The sequence below is a fragment of the Dryobates pubescens genome, chromosome 25 (assembly GCF_014839835.1).
Source record: "Dryobates pubescens isolate bDryPub1 chromosome 25, bDryPub1.pri, whole genome shotgun sequence".
Classification (NCBI taxonomy): Eukaryota; Metazoa; Chordata; class Aves; order Piciformes; family Picidae; genus Dryobates; species Dryobates pubescens.
Window position 1 is genome coordinate 8,777,208 of NC_071636.1, and position 13,508 is coordinate 8,790,715.

Consider the following 13,508-nt stretch of genomic DNA (forward strand, 5'->3'; position numbering starts at 1 on the left):
TTCACACCAGATGGGGAATTCTTGCCCCTTCCCTTTAGCAGCTACAAGCTTAGAACCAAAATGAGTCAACAAGGGCATCACCAGCAGAGATCAAGAAGTCATTATCTCACCTAGCACTTGTCAGGCCACACCTGGAATACGGTGTTCAGTTTTAGTTCTTGCTCTACAAGAAAAAAGTAGAGATGAAGAGACTGGAAAGGGTCCAGAGAAGGACCACAAATATGATTCATGGACTGAGAAGCTGCCATGTGAGGAAAGGTTGAGAGAAATTGGTTTGTTAAGCCTTGAGAAAAGAAGTCTTAAGAGAGACCTTATCACCATGTTCCAGTATTTAAAGAGTGGCTACAAAGAAGATGGAGACTCTCTTTTGACAAGGAGTCACACAGAAGAGACAATGGGTAATGGCTACAATGGACAGGAGGTGCTGGGTTATCTTGTCTAGCTTGTGCTTTTGCCAAGAAAGGTCAGACCAGATCATCCTTGAGGTCACTTCCAGCCTGGTAGTCTACAAATCTATGAAGTGCAAGTGCAGAAGCACTTCTGGTGATCAGTTAGGCACCTGCCCTATGCCTTTGCTTTCCTTTGAAGCCAAGCTGACATTGCAAGCCCAAATATTGCAAAAGACAGTCCACCCAAAATCAGTACTTGGCTTCTCACTGGCAAGAGGAAGCAGTAGAAGGTTGCAGTGAGTGTCTCCATAATTCAGTAATTCATCACAAGGTAATACCTCTGCCCTAGTGCATGCCAACAGAGAATAAAAGAGATGAGAAACCTTGAATGGGATGAGCAGGGAGCTGCTAGGTGAATTTCTAATGAGGAAAATGTCTACAGGCACTAATAAAAAGAGCTGAAAGAGAATGCATTAGTAATGACAGGGTTTGGAAGAGCATTTGTGTTACATGTCAGGCTTCAGCTACGAATTTAGAGGCAATCTAGTGCTACTAAAGCCCCTAAACACCCAATAATGAAAAGATGACTTAAATTTTCCAAAGTGACAAGTGATTTGGAAAGCTGCAATTGTTAGGTTTTGCAGAAGAAAGCTCTTCAGCTCTTTTGGGAGACGGGAGGGAAGGGGGGCATTTGGAAAAGAAAAAGATATTCAGAAGCCCCTAAACCTCTCTGAAAAATCCTGACTTCAGATTTTGATTCTGCAGAGGCAAACTCCCTCCCACCCCCCCCAAAAAAAAGAGCTATCAGCTGCACACAGCAATCCAGATGTGCAGATACTAAGAGCACACACTGGATCTGCACACGCAAGAACACCAGAATCACGCTCTTGCTCTGCTTTAACTGGACACTCAGACCCTAGTTCACCAACACCTCTCCAAGCATGTCAAGGGGATGCAGCTTGCTTTCACCCCAGCATTTCTGAATTTAAGGGTAAAAGCAAGGAGCAGCTCTCGAAGGGCAGGTTTAAAGCAAAGCCTGTGAACAGCACCTCACACGTACTCACCCTGGGCTTTTCAGTTTCCCTTTCATGTGCTTTTTTCAAGGCTCAGAAGCTGACATTTTGCTTTCAGACACAAATCCCACCGACTATGATTTCAAGACGACTGTTTCAGGAAAGAGGGGAGGAGAGTCCTACCGGGGCTGTTTTTCATGGCTCGCCGAGCAGGAATCTCCTGCCGTAGAGATGAAGGCCCCCTCGGAGAATCTCTCTCCAGGTAGACAGCAAGTAATTGATCCTGCTCATGTGAACATCATCTTGTCATTCTTCAAACACTGCTAGGAAGGAAGGTTACTATCTTTGGTGCCAGGAGTCTGGAGAAGACCCAAAATCACTTCCATGGCAGGGAAGGAAGAGCAGCTCTCATCCTTGGACATCCAGCTGGCAAAGCACTGGAATAGGAGACCCAAACCAGATGCACGGGTGCTTAACTGCCGCACAAGTGTCCTGTGTTTGTTTCTGCATATCAGCAAAATCTAAGTGAAGGAGCCCATGGAACCTCCTCTGTTGATGCAGAATCATTCAAGCAACCTCCAGCTGCACTTGGCACTGTAACCCCTCTTCAAGGGATGTGTCAAGCCTGTTGCAAAGCCAAAAAGTTCACACCTTGAAACCCACCAAGAGCCGAGCCGACTACGGGGGCGACAACAAACAAAGGGCACTAAACGCCGCCTTGCTCTCTTCTTTCTGATGAGAGTGTCAGAACCCTTCCTTCCAACAGAGCAGGTATTTCAAACAGAAAGGACACGGCTCCATCAAAGGTAGGTCAAGCCTCTGGCACAAAGCACTCAAGGGTACCCCAGCTCCCGCGGCAGATGTAGCATACAAAATTAACTGTGTCTGCTCGGAGCCTGCGCTTGCAGGTGAACCAAAGGGACCCAAGCAGACGGGTAACAGAGCACAGCCAGGCAGCTAAATAGGACTTAAAAGCTTTTGAAGCTGCAAACACTGAAATGAACTGGGGCATGAAATTAATTTTAACTGTACTGAATAGGAGACAGGCCATAAACCTCCACGAAAATGAGAGCGGTAACATTTTAGTAAGAGGAGAAATTCTTCCTCTCACTCCCCAGCCAGCTCTATCAGCATGAGTGACTCATCCCCACCAAAAAGCAAAGCAAACAAGCAGGAAGAATCCAACTCGTGTCACAACGAGGAGAGTATCGCTGTAGAGAAATCGAGGAATCCCGGCTCTGTGATATTCAAATGCTTCCCCACTGACACATGCAAACACTCAGGTGAGAAGGAAAACATCCAGCCTAGGAAGTGTTTGAAAAAATAAAAACAAAATGGAAAAATAAGAATAAGAAATACATAAATGAGGCATTTGTGAACAGCAACCCTCTGTGCCTTCCCTCTGTGCTCAGGTTTGAGGCTCCCAACCAGCTTCATGGGGGAGCAGTTTCTATTTAACCCAATGGAGCCAGTACATAGCCAGTTTCTATGGATGGAATAACAACTGGATGATTCTTCAGCAACCTGCCAAAAGGGTTTTTCATCATGGCCACATCTGCATAGGGTGAAGCTGTTCAGAAGAATCTGCATCCAACTGCGCCTCAAGAAAATATAACCTGTGGTGTCCTGGCAGTTGCCCCTCTGGTGCCCTAATGCAGCTGGCTGATGTCTTCCAGCACCTACCAAAACAGCCAGCTCGAGGGTATGGAGTAGAAGCTTCTCCCCTAGAGCAGAAAGGCACAGATGTACCAAGAACAAGGAAAGAACAAAAGATATCTTCACATCCAGCCTGTGAGGAAGTTGTAAGTAGGATTTGGACATCCAAGCTTCACTTAGTCAAAATGGAACAGCTGAATACCTTTTCCTCTTGGCCAAAGGACCCTCAATTATTTGTGTGGATGAATCACTGAAATCTTGGTTTTGTATCTGCCTTCCTGGCATCCAAACGTCCTTCAACGTGCAGCAGGGACACGAGAGATGGGAGAAGAGGGCACATCAGTTTCTCTGTGCATCAATCAACAAGTGGCAAGTGCAGTTCAGACCTCAGGACCTCAGAGATGGGCCCATGGGCAAAAGCAGCCAACATCTGGAGCCCAGATTGCTCAAGGGCCTTTTGCTGCCCTAGATCCATAAATGTAATTGGCTGGCATCAATAACCATCTGAAGGCAGCTAATTGTGAGGCTTCTGGAAGGAGGAGACGGAGGCTTTTCATTAGAATGCGTGGTTTCCTTCCCATATTTTTGCCTCATTAATCACAGTGAACATTAACCCCAAGCCTGCCTACTTCAACCTCTCCTTGGTCTGTCACCACCACCAACACAGCCACATAAGAGGGCTGGGACAACCCTACAGATGCCTAGAAGGGCAAGGACAGAGTGCCAGCTCTGCTGGCATGGGAAGCTGGTTTGATGGGGGTTCACATCTCATTACTGGTTTCACTCCTGAGCTGTGCTGCCAGTTCCCTCTCACTTGCACCTATCCTTCAGGCAGCAACCAAGGACAGGAAATTGTTTAAATCACAGGAAAATAAGATCACAAACCCACAAATATGTCAAGGGAAAGCAGAGTGGGTGAAGTATCTGGATCTACTTTTAACTCTGTCTTTCAAGGACATAGGGGATCAGGGATCAGCCTGAGAGTGCCACCTTCAGTGCCCAGCTTGTGATGGCCACGGATCCCTTCAAAGAGAAGAGTGGGGGTCGAGGGACCCTGATAAATGGTGACTGCCACACACCATCAGTACCAGGGATGAGTCACAACTAGCAACACAGCATGTCTTTGGGCCAGCACCTGATGCTGTACAAGGTGGTTTATCAGCCATCAAAAACTGACAGCAAAACAGGTATTTCCAAAAGTGAGGGGGCTGCAAGCTGAGAGGGAGCTCAGACCCTCTGCCAGCCACCCTCTGTCACCTCACCCAAGAGTGTAATTGTCACCTAATTCATCAGTCCTGTGTTGAATCAGTGAACTGGAGGAGACGCTTCTGGTTTTGTTTGCTTCTTTTTATCTTTGCAGCAAGTTGTGGGCTTGGGGAAGCAGCCAGCATAGAGGGCACACGTCTGCCTGCTCCTCAGAGACACCTTGGCAGACAGTGTGTCCAACGAGGACAATGGCCAGAGGGCTGAAATGCCAGGAGACGCAGGCCACAGCACACAGGTCAAAATCCTGGGCTCTCCTTTCCCAAGACTTGCAGCAACGTCTCCCAGGCTCAAGCAACCAGGAGTAAAAGTATCACCAACACAAGGCACAAAGGAAGCAGCTGGAAGCATAAAAGCTCTGGGGATGTCTCAGCTGCAGGAAAAGCCATCATTTCCCACTGACTTCTCCATCTGCTTGCCCTCCCCATCCACCCACAGGAGAGGATGCTCCCCTGCCCCAGAGGTGTGTGGTACAGCAGCATCTTGAGTCTATCCACAGCACACAGTCCAACAAGCACCAAAACATCACCTCACATTTAGGGCACCAGCATCTAGTGCTGGCAGCAAGGCTGCTCAGGGACCCATGGATCCCTGAGGGAATTGAATGGCTCAGGGTGACTCTGGGGTCTGAAGGTTTTACAGCGAGTGCATCACCCAGATGACACAGGAAGCCTAGGGTGGAGCAGGAACTGAGGCTGCAAGCAGCAAAGTCACATCACCAAACCATCCTACTCCCCACAGTCCTTGGGGACAGAAGAGCACCTAAACATCACCAGCACCCACCATGCTCTCCTGCAGCAGAGGTAGATTAACTCTTTCCCTATAATACCCTTGGCCTCAATTAACACACCACTGAAAAGCACAAGGTTATTAACTTCTGTTAATAGATTATTAAAGATGATTATCACCATCTGACCAAGCCAGGACCAAAATAGGCACGCTGCAGGCAGCTCAGAGCAATCATCAGTTCATTCAAAGCAGATAAAAGTTTCAGATCTGGTTTGACTATTGAAATTTCCAACAATAATCACAATTATCACTGTTCTTGTTATCTGCTACATTTCTATGTTCAGGAAGTCACTGTGGTTATTCAGTGCAGGCTGATGATTAAGTCATGTATTGAGGTGATAAGTCAAATTAGATGATTGCTAAGTCTCTGTAAGTATCTTTGAAGTAACCAGTTGTTATCAGACATTCAAGAGGTGCTTCAGGAAAATCTAATTGTAATTGCAACTTTTCATTTTACCTCATCTGTCTCGCATGCAAACACAGAGAGGCAGCTGATTTTTGTACTCGAGTATGGGTGAAGCACAGAAGAAAGCACCCAAGGCTCTTTGAGAAAATGCCAAGAGACCAGCCAGGATCTACATCCACACCCCCCCCCAGGAAGATCAAGCAGCATCATCAGCATCTGTCTTTCAGCTACAGCTCCCAACTGCTGTGCCCCTGGAGCTGCTCCTAGAGCTGGTTTGTGCTTCAGGCACCTGGAGCAGTAGAACACCAGCTCCAAGACGATGCAGCTCAGCAGCTTTAAGGGGGGGTCTGGAAGCGAGCTCACATCCCTCCCACCCCAGCCTAATGCCCAACCTGACATTTAAAGCAGCCTTTATTGCCTCATACTTACATTTTAATGTTTTCATGGTATTGCCTGGTGTCTGAAGGCTGGTTGTATAATGGCTGAAATAAATAAGAAAAATGAAGGCATAAATGGTAAGGTCTGACATTTAGAAGCTTAAACCACTCAGAAGGCACTGCTGCCTCGGTGCAGGTTCCCACCTCCCCAAGCTGTGCCAGCTCAGGCACCCATCCCCATGTCCCCCAGCTGCCCCCAGACCTACCCCCTGGCTACACCGGAGGGTGCTGGCTCCCAGCAGCACTGCTGGAGTGCTGGTGCATCCCAGCTCAGCCCATGGGAGGGCAGGCAGTGCTCGGGTGAGCTGGCTCCCAGAGAGCCACTTGCAACGTGCTGCACATGCAGAGGGCCCGCAGGGAGCGCGGCTGTCATTCAGCCACCGCTCCGGAGCACAGGGCAGGGGGGAGGCAAGGGGAGTCTCTGTGCTGCAAATTGTTATGTCTGCATGGCAAATGCCTGCCTGAGCTCTGCCAGGGAACCAAGCACAAGCAGCTGCAGGCAGGACAAGTCTTCACCCCTGGGAACCCCCCTACATCCATGCACAGAGGAATGCCCTTGTCCATCCCTCAGGAGGGGTGCTGGGTTCCAGTAGGACAAGTGTTTTACCCAGGGCTGCCCTCTGGAGAGCCCAGTGATTGCAGCTGTTTCCAGCACCAGATGTGAGCATTCATCATGGAGTTGCTCTGCCACCCACACCCTCAGCAAGGACCTGCCAGGACCCTCAGCCAGGCATCAGGAGAGCTAGGTCTATCCCTGACCACTTTCAGCTGGTTACTCCCCTTGCTACTTCTTTCCCATCCACAGGGTGATGTACCCTAGGAGAATCTGACACAATACAATGTCCCACCTCAGGGGGGGAGAAGTGCCACAGAGACCACACTTGATCCCACCCACTGAGGTAACAGCTCAGGCTGTGCTCCAGGATCTGCCACCAGTTGTGTCTGCCTACACAAACTGACAGGGTGCTCAGCATTAAGCCCTTCTACACTCTTCCCATCAGTGGTTAAGCTGGTGTGAACAAGTCCAAGATTGGGCTAACCAAAAGCTTGCCATGGCCCAACCATCGTCAGTATCTCCATGCCTAATGAACACATCTCTTGTCCAACCATGGAAAAACCACCCAAGTTTTCAAGCAGTTCATCCACAAGCTTTCACCAAATTAGGTGTGAGTGATCTAAAATCTTTGGCCATGGCCAGGTGCTGCATGAAGGCAGCATCCTGGCCACGTCTACCTACAAACCAGTTTACCTTCCTACTGTGGTCTAACAGCTGAGGTTACACTCTGGGCCCACTCGATTTCATCTCAGATTAAAACACAGGAAAAGAGTAAAACATCTCCTGGACACCTGATCAACCTCACAAGCAGCATTGGAGATGAGAGAACTTGCAAAGACAGGTGGGTTTCTTCCTCCTTCGGTTTGAAGAAGGTGTTACTCTCACCTCCCCCATGGTATTTCCCCATCACCATCACAGGTGTTTGGCACAGAAACTTGTTTTTCCACACAGCCAGCCTGTTTCTACTGCCCTGCAAAAACCAGATCCTGCCTCACCCTTACCCTGCAGCACTGGGACAGCCACAGCAATCTGCACAGAAAGGAGACAGGGTGCAGCTCTCTCTACTCTCTGCAGTCTGTCACTGCTACAGCTTGACACCAGCAGGCAATCAGATTCTTTCCCTGGCTGCCCCTGGACACGTCCCTCTTTGCTGGGATGGCACACAAAATCCCCACATGGAAAAGGCATGCAGAGGAGCCCAGGCAGGTGAACCACCAGGGCTGCAAGGCTGCCAGCACCATTTGGGCATCTGTTGCCCTGTGAGGGGATGGCAGGACAAAATCTGCCAGGAGACACCTGGCCACCCTGTGCTGGCAAAAACAGTAGAGATGAGAGGGACAAGCAGGTTTCCCAGAAGAGACATTCTCTGTGGTGTCCCTTCCCCAGGGGTACTTCTATTGTGAATCCTCTCAGATGTGCTGGTCTGACTCCAGGCTCAGAGCTGGCTGTGCACTTCACGCTTGGGAAGCTCAGAAGAACACAGACATCCGTCTCATCACGTAGCTCGGAAGAGGCAGGTCTGCACCGCAGAGAGAAGAAACCAAGCTGTGCCTCTGGAGCATCACGTCCACACCCTGGGACTGCTCGACTGGAGGAACTGCTGGGTGGCCTTGACCAGCAACTGCCTCTTGGAAGAGGACTGCAGGAACTGGAAGTACCAATACATAAAAGTGCCTCTTTTCCCTGAGAGCTCATAAAAAAAAATCAAAGCAAAGAAGCTGGCCTGGGGCAAGTCACAGACACCTTCCTCTCAGGAGAAGGTGGTGGAGCAAATGCTTTGGTTTGTGCCTGGGCTGGAAGATGCTCGTGTGCAGGTAGATGTCACAGATGCCCTGATGCCACTCAGCTCACCAGAAGCTGCTGATTCTTTTCCACTACTGCTTATCTGTGCTATAAATAGCCATTTAAATTCTTCGTCTGGGAACACTCTAACAAGCACTGGAACACATCACCTTAAAAGAAATGCTCCAACAGGCAGAAATAAGAGATTCTGGGACCCAAATCCAAGATCCACATGACACCAACGCCTCAAAGATATTTCTGTCTGCACAACAGCCTCAGCACTGTAACTTAGCCCATGCAGTGGATCAAACCCAGGAGAGATGTTCTTCCTACCCCAGAGAGAACATCTCACAGACTACAGAATTAATATTCAACAGGGCAGCGTTGGAGAATCATAGAATGGTCTGGGTTGGAAGGGACCTTAAAGATCACCTACTTCCAAACCCCGTGCCATGGGCAGGGACACCTTTCACTAGACAATTTGATCAAGGCCTTGAACACTTCCAGGGAGGGGGCATCCACAACCTTGCTGGGCAACCTGTTCTAGTGCCTCACCACCCTCACTGCAAAGAATTTCTTCCTAAACGCCTAAAAGCCATTTCCCCTCATTCTGTCACTGCAAGCCCTTGCAAAAAGTCCCTCCCCAGCTTTCTTGTAGGCTCCTTTCAGGTACTGGAAGGCCACTACAAAGTCTGCCTGAAACCTCCTCTTCTCCAGCCTTCTCTTCTCCCCATAGAGGAGAAACAGCATCTTCCCTCAGAGCCATCCACAACCTGCACAGAACTTGCTCAATGAGTAAGTTGGAGTAAAGCTGACAGGTCAGATGGGTAAGGTGACAGGTGCCAAACACTCACAGCATTTCTCCAGGGTAAGGGACATGCAAGGCATTTCTCTGGGGAGTGACATTTAAGAAAAACTTAATACCAGGGCAAAGCTATTCCTGGAAAACCCTTGGATTTACTGAAAGCTCTGCAAAAACACAACAGAATGAAAGGTCTCAGTTGCTGTCTGGCCACTGCAAGCTGTTCAGACTACACATCTCAATGGCACTTTTCCCTGAAGAGAAGATGGGGGCATTTTTTAAATGGTCCCACTATGCTGCAGGGATGAAATTAACTGAGCAGGGTTTACTCAGCAAGGGGTTTCCCCCTGCCCTCCAAGGAATAAGGCAGGGCCACAGAATCACAGGTTTCTTTTGGTTAGAACAGACCTTTAAGGTGATGAGGTCCAGTCATTAACCCAGCACTGCCAGGTCACCACTACACCATGTCAGCACCACATCTACACAGCTTTTAAATCTCCCTGGGCTGGTATTTCCATCACTTCCCTGGGCAGTCTGTTCCAGGCCTTGACAACCCTTTTGGGGAAGATCCTAATTCTCCTAATATCCAAACTAAACCTTCAGTTTGCACTGGGCTCTGCTACAGCTTCCCTGTGCAATATCAGCACCCAGGGCCAAAGCATCCACAAAATAAATAAAAAATAAAAGGGGGAAAAGGAGAAAAAATAAACAAGGGGAGGAAGGAGAGGAAATGCAACATCTTGGATGAGGAAGCACCAAGCCCAGGCACTGCCAGTCCCCAGAGCAAAAAGGGAGCAAAGGGTTTGACCTTGGTGACTCAAAGGAAAAATAATGAGTGCTGCCTCCCCAAACAAGGAAGTGGGTTTGACACGGAGCACTGAGCACCAGCTCCCCTGTGACCTCTCTCCCTTGTGCACCTGGGGAAGACAATGGCTGGTACCACCTCCACAAGGCAAACCATATTACAGGGCTGTGACTTTCCCACTCCCACCTTACAGGAATGGTTCCCTCCACTGCACCCCATGGCTGGTACAAAGTCAGAGGTGCTCCACCAAACCACATCTGTTCACTCTGATCCTTCCAGCAGCATTGCTGCACACATACCCTTTCCCAGCACCCTGATTCAGGGCTCAAACCTTCAGGGGCTGCTTTCAGCCACCCCTCCAGCAATCAGTCTCTTGACTAACAGCTGGATGAGGGGCAGCACCAGATTGGCAATTTATTACAAGCTGTTTTTTCTCAGCATCCTTGCACATGAAGGAGACAGAGACAGGATGTGAGTCCTGATACCTGCAGGTCATGGCAGCTGTGACTGGGCTGTGTTTACAGAGCACCCTCCAGCACCCTCTTCCATTTGCAGCTGCCATCCCAGCACCCATCCCAGAACTCATCCCTCCTTCCCACACAGCACCACGAAGCTAGTGTGGTGGCTGACAACAGCAGACAAAGCCACCAGCATCCTGAGCAGAGGCAGTATGTGTGGAACCCCTTCTACCCCCCAGCTCTGCTACAGGAAGGAGCCTAAGTATAAGGCTCTCCAAAAAGAGCTGAGTATGTCTGCCTGGGTTTCAGTCCTCATGTCAGCCACCTCGCTTCCTGCTGAGGTGCCCTACCACCGAGAGGTCCAGGCCAGCAGCACACTTCCTCCTGACAGCTTAAACACACACACCGTGTGCTGGGTGCTGTGCTCACCAGCCAGGACCTCTCCAAACCCATCCCAGCTCCTGCTCCCCACAGCCAGCAGTAACACTCACCAGCTCCACCTGAGGCCCCAGTCCTTCCAGGATCCGGTGGGCAGCCTCTGCCTTCTTCTGCAGGAAAGAAGGGGAGGGGGAGAAGAAAAGTTATTTCTGCCATCACTTACAGCTGCAGTCCCCTACTCCAGCCCTCCTCCTATGCTAAAACCCCTTCACAAACCTCTGCAGAGCTGCCACAAACCCCATCCCTGCCTGAAAGAGGGTAAAAAGGTTCAGTTCAGCCTCTGGACCTGCAGGGAAACTCGGTGGGAAAAGGGCTCCCTAACGGAGCTGTCAGGACCTCACCGCATCCAAGCTCTGCCTGGGGAAGCGACCTGGATCTCCAGCCCCTCCAGACGCCAGGCACAGGGATCGTACCCGTTACCTTCACACGGCTGAAAGGCTCCAGCACTTGAGTTATCACGACTTACAGCTTCCCAGCAATGCCCAGGACACGACCTGAAGCCCCATCCCCTCAGGGTGCCAGGCAGGGGGAATCACAGCGTACCCTCTGCGGCGCGGGGCGGGCAGCACGCACGCACAGATGCCCTTCCTAGGATTCATCGCTGCATGAGCATGTGATCATCAGAGCTGAGCTGCTCTTGGCTCCTCATCTTGCTCTCACTTCCCTCCCCTCCCTGCCACAGAAGAGCCCTTCTCTGTGCCCTCCCACCCCTGGCCAAGCTACCTAGTGCTTATTAGAGGAAAAAAAAACCCAACACCCAGGAACACGTGTCAGGGGCTGTGTGGTGGCTGCTAATTAAATAGGCCTGAAAACAAGCCCTGGGTTTGCTGCAGCAGGACTCTAAATAAAAGATGACATTTTAAGTAAACAGCCCTTCCTCCCAAAAGCAGGCTTTTGGGGGGGTGGTTACAGACAGTCCAATAAATCCAGATTGCTTCACGCTGCCCAAAGGCCATGGGGCTGAGCTGATAAAGTCAAATACCTGGCAGCAAGCAGTAGCAGGAGATGGATTTTCAGAGATGTTTGTTCAATAAAATAGATAGTTCTAGCTGTTCTGGGGTAGTTAGGGGAGAAAATCACAGCTGCCTACAATAGAGGTGAAGAAGCCATGGGCAGAGTTAAGCTTCCCCAGAATTTAAACATGGGTGGATGGGGGGTGGGTAGGGAGTAGGGGGACGGGAGGTAGAGAGAAGGGGAGATCCCTTCTTTAAAGCAATAGAGTCAGGCTGGAGCTGCAGGACAGGAGCTGAGCCCCAAGCTTGGGATACTGGGGGGAGCTGAGCTCTGGACTTCCTATCACAGCCAGTAGGGCTTTGGCAAACCCTGGTGAAGTGTCCCCAGGGCAGGGAAGGGATTTCAGCTCCAGGAGTCTGGCTTACACTGCTCCCCAGCATCTGGCACCTCCCAGTTTCACGCCAGCTCACAGCAGGATGAGTTTCCCAGGGTCTTAGCACAGGGCATGGCTCACCAAAAGCTGGCACACTGCCCTGACAGCTTGCCCTATGTCCACCCAGCAAGAGCTTCACTCCTTCCCCAATGCCAGGCCAATCCTTGGAAGAACCAATGCAGGCAGTACTCGTACAAGATCCTGGACAGGGCTTTGCATGCTCACCCAGCAACTGACCTGCCAACCTGCACTTCTGCAGAGCCGGCCCCAGAGCAGCTGCATGAGTCACCCTGCCTGCAGCCTAGCACCAGGCCCCAGCCTGGCTGCAGAACCCCTGCAGGTGCCTCACCACAACAGGGCAACCAGGGCACCTTCCCAACTCCTCTACTACTGCACACTTGGGAGGACACAAAGCTGGTTTTTGGCAATTTAGAAATTACTTCAAGGATGCTATGGGAGATGTAACCACAAAGTGTGCCTGCTCTGCTCCTAACAGGTATGCAGGGTGCTCACAGGAGCCCTGCAGGGACGCGTCCCTGCCCATTCACCTGTGGCACTCCTGTGCAGGCACACCTCGGGACTCACAGATGTCACCATCACTGTGTGTACCTCAGGGGCAAGGACACACACAGACAGAGAAGCAAAGCAGCTATTGATGATGTGGCAGAGCCCAAAACACACCTGGAGCCTGTCTGAATGAGCAGCTCTGCTCTTCTAGCTTCTCTCACATCTCTGCTCCATCTGAGGACCACGGGTGGAGTGGTGACCCCAGTGCCCAGCCCAGCCTGCAGCCTTCAGGCATGCACAGATAGGGCAGCAACCAGCAGCTTGCTCCTGATTCACTGGGACAGAGGTTAATATTTTGGTGTCCATGAGCTCTAAAATCTGCTGACCTTGGAGAACATCAGCACTGCAGCATTTGGAACCACAGAATGGTTTGGGCTGGACTGGATCTTTCAGATCACTGAGTTCCAATCCTGTCGTGGACACAGACACCTTTTACTAGACCAGGTTGCCCAAAGACCCATCAAGCTTAATGAGTCTTAACAATAAATTAAGACTCAAAGAAGAATTAACAAGTCTTACACAATTAAAACCAGGGGGTAATATTTTTTGGGGGTGGAGTGGTGGTGGTTATTACAACTGCTACAAGATACCCTCTATCCGCTGCCAGGAGGGTGATTTGGCCAAGCATCCTCCCACCCAGCACTGCTGGCTGGTGAATGGGAAGCATCACCTTACCTGGAGTTCTGGTGATGCATACCTGGGACTAAAATCAGCAAACCAGTTAAGTGCAGGCAGAGTAACTATGGGTAGAAAACTGCAG

The 13,508-nt window shown here is 50.3% G+C and overlaps 1 protein-coding gene across 1 annotated transcript in view; it reads right to left on the bottom strand.

Annotated features, from left to right (window-relative positions):
- NCOR2 (nuclear receptor corepressor 2) overlaps positions 1-13,508 on the bottom strand; it is a 258,103-nt gene that overhangs the window by 101,945 nt on the left and 142,650 nt on the right. Inside the window, exons 7-8 of the mRNA XM_054172985.1 lie at positions 10,848-10,904; positions 5,946-5,998 (exon numbers count right to left, since the gene is read on the bottom strand). Of these exons, the coding sequence (XP_054028960.1) occupies positions 5,946-5,998; positions 10,848-10,904 (110 nt within the window). The remainder of the gene's footprint in view (positions 1-5,945; positions 5,999-10,847; positions 10,905-13,508) is intronic.